We start from the raw sequence: 20,288 nt of genomic DNA on the forward strand, positions 1-20,288 counted from the left end.
CTGTGAACTGTGTAAGCTTGATGAATCACAGACCTGTACCTCTGAAACAAGAGAGTAGGAAGGCAAAAATGAAAGGTGGGGGAATCAGAGGGGGAGACGAACCATGAGAGACTATGGACTCTGAGAAACAAACTGAGAATTTTGGGGGGGTAGGGGATCAGTTAGCTTGGTGATGTGTATTAAGGAGGGCACATATTGAATGGAGCACTGGGTGTTATATGCAAACTATGAATCATGGAACACTACATCAAAAACTAATGATGTAATGTATGGTGACTAACATAACATAATAAAATAAAATTTAAAAATAAATTAAAAAATTCTAAGTTGATTATTCCTTTTAGAATCTTGATAAAGTCATTCTACTGTCTACTGGTTTCCATTGTTACTGTTGAGAGGTCAGATATTAGTTTCCTTCTCCTATTTTAGGTAGTCTGTATTTTCTTTCTGGCCAAGTTAAATATTTTTTTTTGCCTTTTGTACTTTTAAATTTTACTAGAATATATTTAGGATTAATTAATTTTATTTATGCTGATTTGTATTCATTTGATTTACAGAATCTGAGCATTACCATCTTTCATCAATTGTATTCTCTCTTTGAATATTGATTCTCCACCATTTGATTTATTATGTCCTAGAATTCTGATTATTTGCATTTTGTGCTTCTCACACTTTCCTCCTTGCTTCTTAATTTCTCTCTCAGATTTTTCCATCTTTTTCTCTCCATGGCACAATTCTGGGTGATTTCCTCAGATCTATCATCCACTTTACCAACTCTTTAACTCTGTCTAATCATCTGTCTGGCTCACTGACTTCTTAATTTTAGGGATTGTATTTTTCATTTCTAGATGTTCTTCTTAGTTCAGTTGCAAAAATGCCTTGTCTATTCTGACAATTTCTTGTTCCTTTGCCTTATTTTCAATCTTCTCTTCCATTTCTTTAAATATATTTAATATACTTATTTTTAAATGATTTATTTATTTTAGAAAGAGAGAGAGAGTGGGGGGGCAGAGGGAGAGGGAGAAGCAGACTCCCTACTGAGCTTGTAGCCCAGTTTGGGGCTCCATCTCATGATCCATGAGATCATGACCTGAGTGGAAACCAAGAGTGGGACGCTCAACCAACTGAGCCACACAGGTGCCCCAATATACTTATTTTATGTGCTGTTTTAGATCATTTTACCATCTATAGATATTAAGAGTCTAATATTGAAGTTTATTGTTTCTGCTGTATTGTTCACAGTGATTTATTTCCTTATGTATCTAATAATTTTTGATTGTGAATTCATGTTCATTAGAACTTTATCTGTGTGGATCCTTTGAGACATGATTTTAAAGACTGTTTCCTTCCAAATTTTGTTGTTGTTTTTGGCAGATATCTCAGTTCTCAAACCTAACCATTTTCTTCAATCTTTTTTTCTAGGATACAGATGTCATAGGAATTCTGGTTCCAGATTTATTTGAATAACGCTAATGGCTAAGAATTCTTTTTCTTTCCTTCCCTTCTGTCCCCTGCCCCCCTTCTCTCCTCTTCTCTTCTTTTCTTTCTCCTTTCCTCTCCCCATTTCAAATTTCTTTCCTTTTTCTCCACTCAGAGCCAGGACAAAGACAAGTATTATTCCCACTATTTTTCTCTGGAGGATAGTTTACCTTCTAGTGAGTTATCCTTTAGAATTCTAGTTTTATGGAGGAGTCTCCAACCTGTCCTCATTTGTACTTTAGTCCCAGGTTTTGGCTCATCGATCGCACATATTAACCCAGATCTAGGCCATAAAAGTTTGGAATAAATTCTCAGAGCAAACACCAATTCGTGAAACTTTCTAACAATAGAATTATTTCCCACCAGCTCAGGCATTCATTCAAATGTAGGTTTTATATTTTATCTAGTATTTTTAATTATATTCTCCCCAAAGAATTTTCTATAAATGTTTAGTCTGCCATGTTGCTAGAAATAGCAGTAGCGATCATTATTAAAAATGATGCCATTATTAAAGACAGATGCCAATCTGTTGTTAAAAGTGTTTGCAATGCCTAATTATAAAGGTATTGCTTACCACAGAGGAAAATTTTAATCTGGGGCTAAAGGTAATAGTGCATAATTTTTATTATGCATTATATAAAATTGGTAAATACATAACTGATTTCCTTTTTTTACAACTTTTAAATTATTCAAGTATAAATTGTATTTTATTTTGGTAAACTCAATAGCTGACATCCCTTTTCTATTTCAACTATAAAATCACATATGGATTTTTAAGCGTCTTTACTGCAGTGGGTCTTGCTTTTTCCAGCTAGAAGACAATAAATGGCAGTGTTTATGAGTGCTGATAAGATTCTGAATTCCATTCTGTCCTCATTGTTCCTGCTGTGAAATGATTGCCTATTTTAAAACCACCCAAATAGAGACTGATTGCTATTATGGACAAAGAAGACTATTCATAGAAATAACCTTCCTCCTCTGCATTACGGGTAGCAATGGTGATGAAAAGCCATATACTATACTGTGAAAGTCAGTCTTGCAGTGCACCCCAGTCACGGGCACTGAACGTTTCACTCACTGGCTTGTTCATCATTTAACTACTTAACCTATCAGCCATTCAACTCTGTCTCCTTTTCCAGACATAGCTATTTGATGTTTCCAGGCAAAACACATCTTCTTTTGCTTGCTATTCATTAGTGTCCATCAAAATATACTTTTTTATATTAAAAAATAAGAATGTGCTGAGATGGAATGCCAGAAATAGGCCATTTTTCTTGGTAATGGACAACTAGCGTCAATGGGACCTTCCAGGGGTGAACACCATGTCTTTCAGAAGCTAAATGATTCATCTGATGAGATAATGAATTGGTTGCTTTTTTCAGGGAAGATTTGCAAAGAATTTCTTTTCCCTGGACAGACAACTTAGAAAATGTTGTGAAAGGATATAAAAAGAAAGGATAAAGAAAGCAAGCTAGTTTAATACAAATGGATTCCAGTCAGAACTGTGGACATGTAAGACTTGGATATCTTGAAAAATATCTCCTCCTGGGCTGACTTGTATTTGAGATAAATATTATTCCTGTGGCTAGAAAATTAGTTTTAGGCTTTATTTAGAATCTTATTGAAGCCTGGATGAAAAAAATCACAGAAGCGATTTTTATTTTATGAATTTACATCTTTATAATAATAACATAAACTTTACTCACCTTTTTGTGTTTTTATATAAATAGTTAAATAGACATAATATCTGAATTTGGCTTAAACATATATCTATACTCTTTTCTCCTTACAAAACAATATCTGAGACCCTTATCACAAGGGAACATTACAAAGGCTCTATGTTGAAGAGTTTTGGGTTGGGTTGGTGATATCTTAGTTCAGGCTGCTGTAACAAAGTATTAGGGATTGGGTGGTATGTAAACAACAGAAATTTATTTCTTACAGATCTGGGGGCTGGAAGTCCATGATCAGCTTGCCAGTATGTTATGTTTTGAAATCTCTTCCAGTTTCCAGGCTGGGACATGACTGCTTCTTGCCCCCTCAGACTCAAACTGAAACATTGGTTCTTTCTGGGTCTTAAGTCTGCCAGCCTTTGGACTGGAATTATACAGACAGTTCTGGTTCTTAGGCCTTCATATTCAGACTACACCATTGCCTCTCCTGGGCCTCTAGCTTTGCTGACTGAAGATATTGGGACTTCTCAGCCTCCACAATCGTGTGATCCAATTCTTTACAATAAATCTGTTATATATTTACAGATTTACTATATATACTATAGTATATATAGTACAGTATATATATGCTATTAGTTCTTTTCATACCCACCTCTGCCCATCTTCTGAATGTGACAGAAATTAAAGGTATAATCAATAATATCAAACTGTATTTCACACAGAGACAGCAAAATCCACAACATGCATTCTCAACACTTATTGATAAGCCTAGACACATAATCCTTATTCAATACAGGACTTAAGGCAGAAGATAATGTAAATGCACTCAGAGCAAGAAATCTACTTTAAAATTTTATTTATTAATAATCTAACTTCTTGCAAATTCAAAAAACTGAGGTGAGAAGCAGCCACTGGCAAGCATCTATTGCCTCCAATCAATCAAATCCTTAATGTTTTTCTAGAAAAAAGAAACTTTTTAAAACCTGGCTTGCTCAAGGTTGAAGTTGTTGATTTTTAATAACTGCAAATACCAAAATGGTCTTTACTCATTGAGAGTACTGTGAAATAACACTGCCAATTGGAAGTTATTTTATAATTGATATTTTCTAGTGATGTATAAAAACCCTGCTGTCTAGGATTCTAGATGTGGTACTATTAAGGCCTATGAAATCAAAATGGGAAGGCTTTGGTAAGTTGTACATGGTATTAAGACATTAGGATTCCCATAATATCAGTCAAAAGTGTCTCTGTGTGAAATACAGTTTGATATTATTGATTATACCTTTAATTTCTGTCACATTCAGAAGATGGGCAGAGGTGGGTATGAAAAAGGGTAGTGACCCTTTAAAGTCGCTCCTTCAATGCAGCTGTTTTTCACTCATTCCTGAGGAAGAGTGTGACCAGCCATGTAACAATAAAGTAAGAGTTTTAAGCTAATTTGGATTTACTCAGTTTGTCAATAATTCTCAAGCCATTTTGCTGCCTATATTGCAGAAAGAATAATCAATTATTCCAGAGAAAAATCAATTCACAGGTACAAGAGATTGAAATAGGGCCAGTGTGACTGGAGTAGAGGGATAGGAAGGTAGGGGATGAGGCATACCAGGCATGGTCTTAGAAGTCATGTCAAGGAGTTTTGTGTTTTTGAGATATGCTGATTGACCCACTTTCTGGGTAATTGAAAGTTTTCCATTTTCATATTTCAGAAGAGTACAATACTGGAAATGGATTTGGGTTAAGAGGAATGTATTCCTAAAATGTTAGCTATGGCTTCCACTTCAGTTCTTTGAAAACATACCTATCACCATTGGTTATTACAAAAAATTAAGTATACTAAAATGAATGGTAGAAAGAGAGATTGGTTCAGAAGGTTAAGCTGTTGATTAAAGTAAGTTTATTGATGAGAGGGAGGAAAAGGTTCCACTGAGGAATTTAAGTCCTGTGCAGTCCAGTCTTGGCTGAACTGACCCTATTACTTGTGGCAAACTAATTAACCTCCTTGTGCCTTGGCTGCTTATCTGTAGAGTGAAGATAATAATGACCCACTAAAAGAAGTGCAAATCATTCTATAAACACCAACAGTTATAAAAATAATATAAATAATTACTTAGCTCAGTTGTAAGATTTTAGTCTTTATCCCAGAGTTTAATCATCTCTCTGCCTAAATAGTATGTCAGGTTTAATTTTTGTCAAACAACTTTTTACGTGTATGCATGTGGTAGAGTGAGCTCGTGTTTAATTTCATATATAGTCAAATTTGTATTTATTGAAAATACAATTTCTGATGCCTGTTTTTCAGTCTGCAATACATTGGGTCCTAGTTTATCACTCTCTTATTGGCAGCACACAGTTCAACAAAGTGGAGGAGCTGCTGAGAAAGAAGTGGGGAGGGGAATTGGGGGGAGAAATAGATACTTCTAATTTCTTTTTAAATGACAGCTCTTCTTGTCTGTTAAATAAGAGGGTGCTTTTATTGTTTCATAAGCCTACTGCAATTATATTAACTATAATTAAGCAATTCAAATTGGTTCAGCAGGCACATAATAGCATGCCAAGAAGTGGCAAAATGAAGAGTCTCCTAGTTGTGTTTTATTGTGGATTCACTGAAATTGTCATCTCTTTTGTGATATTTCTAATAATTTTGTGGGAAGTGTTTATAAAACTGTATTCCTTCAGTGGCATAAAGATTACCTGTTTCTGTAATTATTCTTGGTTACCATGCCACACTTTCTTTAGCAGATGAAAGGAAATAATAATTAAACAATAAAATGCTTACAGAATTGGAATGACTGTTTCTTTGTGAACTCGGAGAAGAATCATATATTCTCTTCAATTCCTTCTTTTTAAAATTCATGCCTAGTAAATATGTAGGTGGTTTCCATGATGATTTTTTTTTAAGATTTTATTTATTTAATTGACACAGAGAGAGAGACACACACACAGCAAGAGCAGGAACACAAGCAGTGGGAGCGGAAGAGGGGGAAGCAGGCCTCCGGCCGAGCAGGGAGCCCAATGTGGGGCTCGATCCCAGGACCCTGGGATCATGACCTGAGCCGAAGGCAGTCGCTTAATCGACTGAGCCACCCAGGCGCCCCTCCATGATGATATTAATGACTCAGACGTGTGACTGCCATGTTTTTACTGGTGTGATTTGGCCTATAGCCAAATGGCTGCCTAGAGATCCTGATTAGTGGCCAGGACTAGCTAGTAAGGGACAGTGAACTGGACAGAAACAACCTCTAACTTCCAGCCAGTTCCTCTGTGTTATGTGACTACTGTTGTCTTGACCTTTGCTCAGCTAAAGCGGGGAATAGGCATTTGATTTCTTCAGTGCAGTCTGGGCAATATATCTAACATGTATTATGTGTATTACTGAATTCTCACCTGACTAGGACTTCTTTCCCAGTTTCCATTTGTTTCTCCTCTGGCATTGTTCCCTTTGATTCTGTTGGATTTTGATGGTCAGGGTTTGTGGTTGGATCTTTGAGCGAATTTTTCTCGGAGATTTTACCTATGGAAAGGGGAAAACATACAGACAGAAGAATATATGCCACTCTTGGTAAGCCATATTGGACAGCATAAATTACAGAGATCCTGTTTGTTTCTCCAAAATAGTCTTAAGAATGCCTCTCTTAGGATTCCTGCTAAACAAAGTAGGACCTTATGCAGGAGACGTTATCTTGTAGATACCTTCAGGCTGATAAAACATATACTTAGAGTTGGTGTATTATGCAACAAAAGGTTCATATAGTATATTCCTCTTTGAAACTAGCAAAGCTGAGATTAATAAGGAGTAATCATTCAAAAGGCATTTCAGTTCTGCTAAAGTATTATTCATAATTTGTGGCTGAAACTGAAGCCTCATAAAATTCAGAAAAATAAAACAGGCAGAAGTGATATCACTGACATTATTTTAGAATTTTGCTTTCTAGTTTTTTAGTGAAACCAAATTTTTGTTTTTGGTCCGATCATCTTTAGCTATGATATCTTTTCTGAATAAACAATGCAAACTAATATATGTTAGTTTCATTTTTCAGTCCAAAAATTAAAAATTTCCCTTCAAGCCTACAAATACAATTTCTAATTAATATAGTTTAAATTGTAGTGTACCAAGAGAATAATCAATTCACTGTAAATATTTGGATTGTGGAGAAGACTTTAATGAAAGTAAATGGCTTAATGTAAAAAGAAAACAAAGGAGCAAAGAAATAGAATGAACAAAATTTAGTGGTTATTCATTGTCCACAGTTTCTAATTTATTTTTAATTGGATGCACTGTGCTTAGGAAATTAGAATCAATGCTCAAATCGTAACTTTTATTTTTTTGTAATACATTATAATTGGAAAAACTTAAGCCAATCCAATATTGAAAATCTGGACTCACAAAAATGATAAATCATGGGGTGATCACTTTCACAAAAGTTTTTACCATATAAGTCTTTTAATATGAAAATTTCTATGATCCATCTAAAATCTTCCAATGTACAAAACTTTTCAGGAACATGTTTCAGGAATAAAGGGAATCATAAAATGAACTCACCACTTAAGTGTTTTCAAAAGTTTATGACTAAGAAGCTTAAACCTCTGGATTTCCGAAAACAAGTTTCTTCATTATGTATCTCCTACTTACATTTATTTTGGAATTATAGTAATTTAGGCTAGAAGATAGAAACCACAGTAGTATGTTTAAATGAGAAACCTTCAAATTCCTAACTTTGACTTTGGATAGAAAAGACCATTACTATAATCATATCCTTGGAGTCTGTGTCTAAAGACTATATTCCAGATGAAATGTTTCCCCGTATATGGAATCTTACTGAGAAGCCAGGATAGGGTCCTTTTTATACAAGCACATGTGGTATACTAGTGAGCTTATCAGTATTAAACAGATTTCAGAGTAAAAAAATTGCACTTTCAATATGTCATTTTGTACTCTAAGAGACTTTTGGTAGAAATAAGAGAGAAAGACCTATTTTCCCTATGTATTTGGGTCAAGCCATATTTTCCCATTTCTTTTTATCTAACCAAAAAAATAATTTTTCAGATCTCTAACATTATACTACATATTGCTGCCTAGGAAAGTGACAGCCAAATATTTTTCCTATCTACAAACACTGAGGTAATTACTGTAAGATCTTTTAGAGCAGAGTTCTTAACCTCTGACCACAGATGTCTAGTGTGCTCATGGACTGGAACTTTTGAGACTGTATGTTGTATGCATTTTTTACATGGAGAGGATTTAAGGTTAACATGAGCTCTTCAAAGAAGTCTGGGCCAAAAAAGTGTTATGAACCATTGTGTTCATATATTTTTCTAGGAGCACCTGCACTCCTGCCCCCAAATTAGTATTGAAATAGAACAAGAAATATGAGTAAAAGAATAATAGAATATCCCTTCTGAATATAAAAAAAGCAGAATCTGTAAAACAGAGTATTTCTTAAGAGGCCTTTATTGACCATTTCTTATAAAAGCATGTGAATATACGTTGCATCACATACTTCCATTACTCATTCAAGTTATAGCATATGCATTACATTTACAGTATTACTTTTCTGCTAGTACCATTTAAATTACTGACTATTCTGTAACAGTTCTTTTCTTCCCTTCTAATAAGGAATTTCTGTTTATCATCATAACATTTGGATTAAAGTAACTCTAATTAGATCCTTTTACCTTACTAGATCTTTTCTAGACATTACCAACCCCTTCTAAAATGACGCTGCCTCTACTATGGCAGGTCTAAGCTGTTTAGAAATTAATTCCAGCTTAATTTGCTTTGTGGATAAGCATTTTTATTACAAAATAAATCCTTAATCATAGCTCCTTGGTGAAGATGAGAAACCAGTTTTTGCCCATTCTTGGATTCAAAGCAGAACAACTTTAAACATACTCATGAGGACTTAAAACAAAAGGATCCCTGTCAACTCTAGTCAGTGTGGGTGTCTTTTTATCCATGCAGCATGTTATTTGTTTGTGTGAACAGATGGTCAGATTGTTTGCACCATTCTCATCACGAAAGAAACCTAAAATACACGGCAAATCTTGGGCTGGCATCTGGAGTGAAGTTTTGTCAACCTCACATTGTAGTTTTCCCCAGCCTCACACACGGAGAGCAGGATTCCCGCTTTTGTAGCTGCCCAAATGAATAGTGTACGTCTTTTCTGCGAACTGTGCTCTTTGCACATTGTGTAGCAATTGCCAGATCTCATCAGTACACTTAGTCAAATTCTGCCCTGGAATGTGAGCCCCTGGCAGATAGTAAAATCTGGAATCAAAGTGTTCTGATATGGTTGCTTTTACTGAATGTGCAAGAATGAGTACTGAATTTGCCCTCCACACACCTGGCTGATTCTGTATTTGGCCTGGCAGCATCTCACTCTGGGCCTCTGTAATACACTTTCAAACTGCTTGGGCCCCTTGTAGCAGCACATTGTAGAGACCTGTGCAGGTGTGAAACATCTGTTTCTGTCTTCAAGTGAGGAAATAAGTGATACAGAAAGCCATTAACCTTCCACATTTTATCAGTGGCACTAAATAATTGCTGGAAAAGGAGAAATCCAAAGAACCTAATTTGGGAATATGGCTGTGAATTAGACAGGTGTTGGTTCAGTTGATTTTTTTTTTGGATGGATATAAAAAGGGAAAGACTTTTAAATGCTTTCATTCGTTGGAATGTTTGATGTGGGTGATGATATCCCTTGGTTGAATTTCTAACTCTTTTTTTTTAAAGATTTTATTTATTTATTTGACAGAGAGAGACACAGTGAGAGAGGGAACACAGGCAAGGGGAGTGGGAGACGGAGAAGCAGGCTTTACACGGAACAGGGAGCCTGATGCGGGGCTTGATGCCAGGACTCTGCGATCATGACCTGAGCTGAAGGCAGACGCCTAATGACTGAGCCACCCAGGCACCCCTGAATTTCTAACTTAAAACACCAAATACATTGTGGGTTCTGTCTCAAAAACAAAACTCCTTTTATTACACACCAACGATATCTGAGTAATTAGATGTTAGGTGAATTAACAAAAACTAAGTCTGAGTACTTTGATTACATACATAAATGACACTATCATTTTCATCATAATGAATGAACGTTTGGAATAAAATGATAAATAACACAGTTTTAAGAAGAGTATAATTTATGATTATTCTCTGGCACTCAAGATGGTATTTTTGACTCAGCCTGTGTTTAATTTTGTAGTTACTAGAATATATAGTGTTCTTACAATAATTTTAATTATAACATTTTGATCATACTTGAAATTTTATGATATCTTTGTGGATTGTCAAATGACATGGAGAAAGCTGGCAAACATTATAGGGATGCATATAAAATGGAACCTGAAGGGGTGTCCTAAAATGTCACAGAATTTGAAAAATGTAATACTTTATATTACAAATGCTCATGTAATCTCTAAAAAACCCAGAGGAGAAGGAATCGGAGTAGGTGAGAGTTCTGGAAACCATCTCATAAGGAATGGTTAAGGAACTCAGGGTCTTTAGCTAAAGTACTGAAGACCAAATAGTGACATAGCAGTTATTTCAGATTCTTTGAAGGGCTGTTGCATAGAAGAGAAAAGACTTATTTCATATAGACCAGAAGGCAGAAGAAAGATCCATCAATGGGATTTACAAAACAGGCAAATAAAATCCAAACATTCTAACAACTAAACTTGTCTAGTAGCGAAACATATGGCTTGGTGAGGCAATGAAAGCCCTGTTGCTGGAGGTATGCAGGGAACGCTAGAGACTGCACTGAGGGAGGTAAGATGGGGTCCTCGCACTGGGTCAGAGGTTAGAAGTCCTCTACTCAGCCTTAAGGGGCCAGAAAGTCCTGAAGGGATTTTTATATTTAGGCAGTTTTCTTTTTATTTTAAGATACATCATCACAAATAAAGAAATGAATAAATCAACAAGTAAGAAATACAGATCCATCTAAGGTCGCTTTGGTACTGGGTCAGGATTAGGGATCCTGTCCTCTCTCAATGTCATGCTTTGTTTCAGGTACTTTTGTACTGGGATTAATTCATCTAGAAAATACATTTTATCTATAGGTATTAATGAGTGTGGTAAGTTACTGGTTCTGGGTACTAAGCACAGAACTCTAATCCTTATATCACTAATTCTCTGGGTAACTCTGGATAAGTTGCTTTTCTATAACAGTTTTTTCACCCATAAAATGAGAAATACTTTTGTCATGGGGATTTCTGTGAGGATTAGATAAAGACCTCATTCAAGAAAAATGAAATATAAACACAAAGTGTTCCGCCAGCCCGACTGGGGTAAATTATCTTTTTAAAAAATATATATATTAACTCTTTCAGAGCTGCACAGCATTGACATATATGAGGCATGCAGGAGCTGTTATTTACTTAAAAGTGTTTCAGGAATCAGGAAAGCAGAATGCAACTTCTTACAAATCAGGTATATTCTTTAGCAGAAAAAAGCCTAAAAATATAGTTTGATTTAATTGAATTATGCAGATATATTTAAATCATCCCAACTATAAAATATATGGCATTTTATCAGAAAAATAAAAAATAAAAATAAAACATCCTATTCATATTGGTTAGAGTCTCTTAAATTTTTAGTTTATAAATAAGTGGAAACCGAGGAAGTTTTCAGTTAAGAGTCTGGTCTTCTGTTTGATATTTAAAACAAAGAATAAAGTCTATGCCTAACTTCTCCTAGCTGATCAGCTCTCCTTACCTCTCCATCTTTAGCAAGCCATCTCTGTTCTGTATTATACATATACACAGTAACGGTTATTGATTGTGCACACAGATGGGCACCTGACCTAAAGAGGGCAGTCAGTCCACAGTTGGCTGTGATTTGGGTGGTGGTGTGATAGGCTCAGCCCAGTGGAATAATGGTTGCTATCTAAGTCAGACCATTCCCTTTGGAATTTAGAGTGGGAAAGGAGTAGACGGGAGTGAGAGCAGTCCAAAGTAGATATGCAAAGAGAAATGCAGTGGTCATGAGAAATGAAGCCATGTTGACTATGAGCAAGAGGCAGAGAAAGCAATTAGCTCCTAGGGCTGGCTCTGTTCCTTGAATGGTTTTCCAGTTCCAGTGGGTACATAGGTTTTCTTACCCTTGAGCCCTTGCCACTCAAGGCTCTGTCCCTTGCCAAATCATGTCTCTGTCCCTTGCCAAATCCGCATGGTTAGGAGCTGTCTTCATCATGTCAAATTATAAAGAACATCATATTTATCTTTTTTCTAGATTAAGTTTTCAGAAATTTCACATGCTGTGTTCATTCATTTCTCATTTCTTTTGTTCATCATCACATCAGGTATCATTTTGAAAGAATATTTCTTATTAAGCTTAATAACTGTAATTGTTGGGGCATCTGGGTGGCTCAGTTGGTTGGGCGACTGCCTTCGGCTCAGGTCATGATCTCAGGGTCCTGGGATCGAGCCCCACATTGGGCTCCCTGCTCAGCGGGAAGCCTGCTTCTCCCTTTCCTACTCCCCCTGCTTGTGTTCCCTCTCTCGCTGTCTCTCTCTGTGTCAAATAAATAAATAAAATCTTTTTTAAAAAAATAACTGTAATTGTTTACGACATAAGGGTTTTTTTCTCTTTTTTTCTTTTTGGATGAAGCAGAAAAATATGCTTGAGTAGTTTTGTTAAAAGCTTCATTCATTTTGTTGTTGTTGTTCCTATATTCCCACCTTATTCTTTGGTTGATGAATAGAATTGACAGTTACAGAAAGTGGACTATACTACTAAAATTAGCTATAGTAACTCTTGTGCACGACAATTGAACTGGTTGATCTTATATAGGGAAGCCTTTCTTGATTCTTAAAAATTAAATTTCTGTACATAGTTTGGCTATTTTCCTATTCCATACAAGGCAAAATAAATTTGTATAAGTTAATTGTTATTGCGAAGGACTAAAGAATGGTTTCTTGTTTAAACAAGCTAGGATTTTCCCTCCTTTTTTCTGCTATGTTTGAAAAGTTAATATATTTTATTTTTTAGAGTAGTTTTAAGTTCTAGAGCAGATTTTAGCTTTCCAGATTTCTGTCCAAACTGAGCTGGCTGAGATGCAGCCTAGGTCAGTTTGGAGAGTGGTGGGGAACTGGCAAGGCCTGGGACACCTCTACAGACCTGGAAATGTGTTAGACTTGGAACCTAGAGATCTTGGCTGTAGACAGCTATTTGGCACAGGGAGGCCCAGAGAGGACACCACACTTGCAGTGTGTTTGTAACACAAATTTGGGATGGAGGGCATGAGCGAAAGAAAGGGAAGAGTAAGAGGATAAATAAAAACACTGCAAGATTCGGAATCTTGTTTAGGGTTGTCACTGTTCATACATATGAATAACATCGAGTACCTACCATGTGGTTGGTTAGAGGTCACAACATGGTTATATGGGCTAAATTTGACAAGATTTCAGTTTTTTTTTTCAGTGATTTAAAAAGAGAATATTGAAACACTTAGAAAAGTCAACATTTAAAAATTGGGAGATTTCAAATTAAAATTTGTATTTGCCGTCTCTCTCGATGTCTGGCAGCACTTGCCTCTCATCCCCACATGGCAGTGATTGGTTGGCTAAGCAGCCTCTAGCCTCCTTAGACAGGGCATGCATGATCCTCATTTAGGCTATCTGACTTCTATCAACACTGGAATTTATCAACCTTGGTGCTAAATGTTTTACATATAGTAACTAATTTAATTTGTACTCACAACCTAGAAGATTTATGACAGTATTATCCTTATTTTATACATGAGCAAACTGAGACTCAGAGATGTCAACTCTCTTGACTATGGTCACTCAAAGCTATTAAGTGGTAGAGATATAATTTGAATTCAAGCGTGTCAAATTCTAAAACAAGTGCTTTTTCTAGTAAATATACTGCCAGTATACTGAATTTATGTTATTGATTGGAGCAAAACTCAATTTCTTATTTCTTTTTTGTTACTTTTTAAAGTACAGAGTATTTTCCTTAGGAAACAAACTGAGGGTTGCTGGAGTGGTGGGGGGTGGGAGGGATGGGGTGGCTGGGTGATAGACATTGGGGAAGGTATGTGCCATGGTGAGCGCTGTGAATTGTGTAAGACTGGTGAATCACAGACTTGTACCTCTGAAACAAATAATACATAATATGTTTAAAAAAAAAAAGATAGTAGGAAGGGAAAAATGAAGCAGGGGGAAACAAACCATGAGAGACTATGGACTCTGAGAAACAAACTGAGGGTTCTAGAGGGGAGGGGGGTGAGGGGATGGGTTAGCCTGGTGATGGGTATTAAAGAGGGCACGTACTGAATGGAGCACTGGGTGTTATGCACAAACAATGAGTCATGGAACACTACATCAAAAACTAATGATGTAATGTATGGTGACTAACATAACATAATAAAATAAAACTAAAAAAAATTAAGTAGAGTTTTTTGAAGCCATATAGATTAGTTTTCTGTTGCTGTAGCAAACAGGCTTAAAGGCTTAGAACAACACTGGGTTTATTGTTTTCCAACCTGTAGAGGCTGCCTGTGTTCCGTGGTTTGTGTCCCTTCCTCCATCTTCATATTGCATCATCCTATCTTCTTCTGCCTTTGACCTTCCTGCCTTCTTCCCTTAATTATATTGAGGCCTTCTGGATAATCTTCCCATCTCACAATCCTTAACTTAATAACATCAGCATTTCCCCCCACCTCATATAACAAATTCATAATTTTTAGGGATTAGGGTATGGATGTCTTTGAGGAGCCATTATTCAACCTAACATACCATACTAGCTATGGGCACCTAACTTTGATCCATTTCCATACTAAGTCACCTTAGTATGTATCATAAACTACTAAGGAAGTCATTTACATATCTTCTACTGGTACCAAAACATTTTTTAAAGAAGGATTTAATGTACTATAAGTGAAGTGGAAACCTAAGAAAGATGATTATAATCAAAAGAGGACTTTAGAAAGTTGTCTTTATTTGAATCCAAAATGTATTACGTTCTTCATTTCCATGGCAGATAAAAATTAAACCACGCTCTGCAGAAGATAAGAGTTCTATAATCAGAAATCAACATCTGCAGATATTGTGACATTGCACCTGCATGTTTTGAAGTGAAGAATATAAAAATACCAAGCACATATAAAAGGCTATCTTTAAACACTAATAATTTTGCTTTTTCAAAACAAAATATCTTAAATATAACTGTTATTCCTATTAAAGCCTTTGAAGACATGCTAAGTCTGCAGATTTAAATGAAACTATTTTTTTCCCTTTCCACTCAAAAAGCTTCTCTTTTAAATGAAGCTTCCACACGAGTTTTTATTACCAGCTATGAAAAATTAAGCTTATAAATACACTTCAAAAATAACAAGGATAAGAATAAACTTTCATCCCAAAGTGTGATCTTTGGTTTCAAACCATTAAGGTTGTATTTTTATGTGAGAAGAACTATTGATTTGAAACAATCACTATTATAAAATAACTCATAGTAAAACAGAATGGTAGCAGAACATACATGTGTATATTTCCAGTGGTTACTTAGAAAATACTACACGGTCTTAAAAAAGGAATTGGGTCTGCTATGGAATCACTAACAGAAGAATGAGTTATGGTAGCCCTAGGAGTAGATGAGATTTCTAATGAAGAGAGTTTAAAGGAAGAAGAGCAGAGGTCTGAGCATTGAAACTTTAAACATGTACAATCAACATCAGTTTTATTATTTTATAACCCTTATCTGAAATTATATTGTTCATTATATGCCTATGTTAACATAGACTTGGCCCAAATTGTTTGCTACTATAGCTCCAGTCCATAGACCGATGCCTGGCACATAGTAGATAATAAAAAACATCTATTGAGTAAGTGACTGAATGAAGAAATATATATTTTTGTAAACATTCAGATCTTTAAGGTATCTCAAGTATGATTTAGCCTAGGTGATCAACCTAGTCAAGGTAACATATTTTGGAGAGATATGCATTTTACTTTATAGATCTTTTTCCTATAGATTTGGGTTCTGACCTTGTATTTTGGTGTGTGACTCTTCAACGGGAGTCATCTTGGTTTGGAGAGATTTCTTTTCACTTTTGTTTTCTCCCTTTAAGAAACAAAATAAAGATTGTACATGATGAATTTACATAAAGTAAATTTAAATGTAAAATATAACACAGAGGTTTTCATTCAGTGAACAAGCCAATCATTAAAGTTTATCATTTGTTTATGGTATACTACAAATGATAATTCTTGTGCTTAAATGAATATTCTTGGCTCTACTATTGCATAATCAACCCTGACCTTCACAGCTTGCTGGCCTCAGGCACTCTTCTTCTCAGTGTGGTTGCTGCATCTCTCTGGCACATGTTCCTCCCAATTTCAGTCCTCACTCCCCACAGCCCTACTATTGGTCTTGGTCTATGTCTTTAGTAGTAGAACTTAAAGTGATGGAGAGAAGAAAGTGTCTAGTTTCTTAATTCAGAGCTCTCTTTTTTCTTCTCTTTGTGATTTCATTTGCCTCTACCTCATCATTTGAGCATCTAAGCTTTCCTTTGAAATGTATGTATGTCTCACTGGATGTGGCCAGTGTGTGTCTGAGGATGTTCCTATGGGGACAGAGTGAAATAAGATATAAGGTTAGAACATAGAAATGTTGGCTCCCAAGCTGTTTAAAGTCTAGTAGGGAAAAAAAAACACACAAAAATGTAAATGCAAGGAAATGTTATAGGTGATGAGACAATGTCTGTAGAGGCTAGAACAAGGCATAAAGGTGGAGGGGTCAATTCTACCAGAGTAGAAGGAAAGGGAGGAGACTATTACAAATCAAGATGATTTTTTTTTTTTGTTTTTTTTTTTTTGATGAACAGGGCATGGAAAATATTCCAGGCAGAGGATGCCTGCTCACCAAAAGTCCAAGGTGTGATTGTATACAGGAGGTTGGGGGAGACTAAAGTAGAAGTGGTTGAATGGGAAAAAGTGTGAGAAAATAAAGCTAGCTAAATAGGCAGGGACAAGGGCCTTGAAAGTCTCATAAGCCTTGATGTGGAGTTTGACATTATTTATAGGCACTGTATGTCAGGAACATTTTAAACTGGAAAATAAATTAATCAGATGATTTAATTTAAGCCTGACAGTAACCATATGTGTTAGGCAAGACAGCTATTATTATTCTTATGTTATTGAGTAGGAAATTGCTTAAGAGGCTAGAAAGATATGGATCCCTGGATATATTATGGAGTAGTGGTAAAGCCTTCTCACTTCAAGTACTTTTACATCATATTATGATGCTATTCATAAACATATTCATCACAGTCTTTTCATGTATACAAATGTAGATTTATGTGAATGGTGTCTTATTCTGTAGTATGAGAGTTTGGATTAGTCTGAGTTTGCAGATCTTGATTTATTGGTTATTGACAAATGGAAGTCACCTATGTTATTTTGGTTTAAGAACTAACTCTTTAAATGACACTTTAAAGGAACAATGTAAATTGATTTATTCATTCCTGAATATCTTCTTATAGGCCTCAAATCATCTATTTGTATTTCAGAAAATTGTTGTTAAAATGCCATTTTAAAAAGTTATATTCTGTGGATAAAAATGGTTTTAACTTTCTGTCATTTTTAATACTTTAGCATATTTGAAACTAGAGAATAACTCTATTTCCTCTACCAACGTGTTATTACATCAAAAGAGTAGATGCAAATAATTTCCCAAAATATGCCTTTTAAGATATAACATGATGCCAGTAGACTTCATGTTAACATCCATAAATTATGGGATAATTTATGTCATGGGATATACACAAGAGTTGTTCTACCTGTGTCTACTGTAGGTACTTCTTCAGTATTACTGTTTCTGAAGGAAAGACAACTCTGTAAGGAGTTTTTGTTCTTTTCACCTTCTCTTGAACATTCCTTTATCCTGTGAGTAGAGTATTTAGAAAGTTGATTCAACTAATATTCATTTGTTCTGAAGAAGTATAGCCTTGAGATTGAGCTCTCAGGTGCTGAAGTCAGATAGAACAGCGTTCCAATCCAAGCTTTGCCAGTTGTTAGTTGTATGTAAGCAGCAAATTATAACAGGACTCATGGTTACTCTGAAGATTTAATACAATAGTATTAAATTGGAAGAGGCTAGCACCTTGCCTGGCACATAGTAATTATTGTTAGCTATTATGTTCTCTGAGAGAATAATATATTAGTTATTTTTATGTGTTCTTTTGAAAAATAATCATGATAGGTAGGCGTTAAATATCATTGTAGTGACTTTCCCAGCAAGAAACACAAGACTAGCTGAAGGAAAATACTCAGTTCAACATTTGCGATATTCCATGAGTTTTTAAGCATATTAATAATTTTCAAAGCATGGGATTATTTATTTCAGGATAAGAATTAGAAAGAAGTCAAGGGCACTCTCATGAAGCAACGCTAAGCACATCCTCCATATCTGCTCTCCATTGCAGTCAATGTTAATCGGAAATGAAAGGCAAATTTTCCAGGGCCAATGCTAAGTAATCTTGGTGTTTTCTATACTCTAGGCTCATTTAAACCTGAATCATTAGACCATGCTATTTTAGTCCCTGAGGTACAGTCCTGCTTGTACTTGACATCTTTCATCCAATTCTTTTAGATGGGAAAATAATTATTGCTCTAAAAATCTTACGTAGCACTTTTAGGTAAATCTAGTCAGTAATTTGTGAAAATTATTCTATAGATAGTTGTAAGTGAGTATTGATCATATAATTATCACTTTGGACTTAAATCTGTCATATAAACACAAATTACTTATAATAGTAATAATAATAATAATAATTGCCATTTGGGAAGCCTCTACTATGCGCTTTAGATATACTGTCTCTAGTTTATACAACAAGGCTATGAAGCAGGTATTATCTTCATTATACAGATGAGTAGACCTAGAATTTATGAAAAATACTTATCTAGAGCAGGGTTCCTCCACTTCAGCAGTATTGAAATTTTGAACTGGATAATTTTATGTTGTGAAGGGCTGTCCTATACATTCTAGGATTTCTAGCATAATTTCTGGTCTTTACTCACTAGATGCAAGTAACATCTCTACCCCTGAGCTGTGAAAATCAAAAATAACTCCATACACTGCCAATTGTCCTGAGTGGCTAAAGTGTTCCCTTTTCAAGAACTCCTAGTCTAGAGCAATTACTGTTAAATTGTAGTTTACCACAGCCAGGATGCTTGACATTCTTTGTTGAAAACTAATTCATATAGCCCATTTAATATTTGAGAAATTATTTCATTTTGGATTATGTAGAAGTGTAAATCAGCAACAAGAAGCCCTACTTGGCTTTTCCAACTCCTTCTAAACATTTGTTAATCATTTTAAAGCAAATATATAAAAAATAAAGCAAATATATATAGTATGTATAAAATGATATGGATAAAACTCCAAAGACAAACAGCATGACCCAAATGGTAGCAAGTGAAACAACAAAGCAATCTTACATACTACAGTATATATTAAAACACTGGACAAAAATCCATCACTAGACAAAAATGATAATAATCAAGACTGATTTAGGAATGTAAGTACATACCTGTCTTGTGGACTGCCAAAGCTGATTGCTTGGATCAGGACCTTGTTTATTCTCATCATTCCCTTCTCTAGGCTTCACCTTGTTGGATTTTATTGTCAACAATTTAAACATTTTCTCTGAGGTGGTTCTGAAAACTTCTGTTTTTACGACTCTGTCTTAAGGTAGAGCAACGTACTTTGTTTTTCTTTTCATTAGTAGACAAGCCAATTAGTTGTTTAATCGGGATTTTGTTCTCGTTAATTCCTAGAGGCAACTCTGTAGCTAGTCAGGACTTTGGCTTAAAAGCAGCAAATTACTTCTGCTTGGGTGATTTGAATTCTGTTTATGAACTTTAAAGAGTCAAAATGCCCCTGAGAATAGTTTATAAGTGGAGGATTAAACAAAACTTCACTGTTAACTTGAATTGTTTAAATGTGATCACGTTGCCCATTGGTTTGTTTATTTATTTTTCTTTTCTAATTACCCACCTACCCATCTCCATCTATCTAATTTAATCAAAGTAACATGCAAATGATTAAAAAATAATATTAGCATAAGGGCTTATAATATAAGGAACAGGACTTATAAGGAAGAGTTCCCCCAGAGTTCCCATCTCTAGTCTCACACC

The 20,288-nt window shown here is 35.3% G+C and overlaps 1 protein-coding gene across 1 annotated transcript in view; it reads right to left on the minus strand.

Moving 5' to 3' along the window:
• Nucleotides 1–19,792, minus strand: part of CNGB3 (cyclic nucleotide gated channel subunit beta 3) — a 136,778-nt gene extending 116,986 nt beyond the window's left edge. Inside the window, exons 1-3 of the mRNA XM_025870561.1 lie at nucleotides 19,682–19,792; nucleotides 16,137–16,212; nucleotides 6,537–6,663 (exon numbers count right to left, since the gene is read on the minus strand). Of these exons, the coding sequence (XP_025726346.1) occupies nucleotides 6,537–6,663; nucleotides 16,137–16,212; nucleotides 19,682–19,792 (314 nt within the window). The remainder of the gene's footprint in view (nucleotides 1–6,536; nucleotides 6,664–16,136; nucleotides 16,213–19,681) is intronic.
• Nucleotides 19,793–20,288: the final 496 nt, after the last annotated feature.

This window comes from Callorhinus ursinus, unplaced genomic scaffold, assembly GCF_003265705.2.
Source record: "Callorhinus ursinus isolate GAN/ISIS: 27379988/994484 unplaced genomic scaffold, GSC_fseal_2.0 scaffold5, whole genome shotgun sequence".
In the NCBI taxonomy this organism is placed as follows: domain Eukaryota; kingdom Metazoa; phylum Chordata; class Mammalia; order Carnivora; family Otariidae; genus Callorhinus; species Callorhinus ursinus.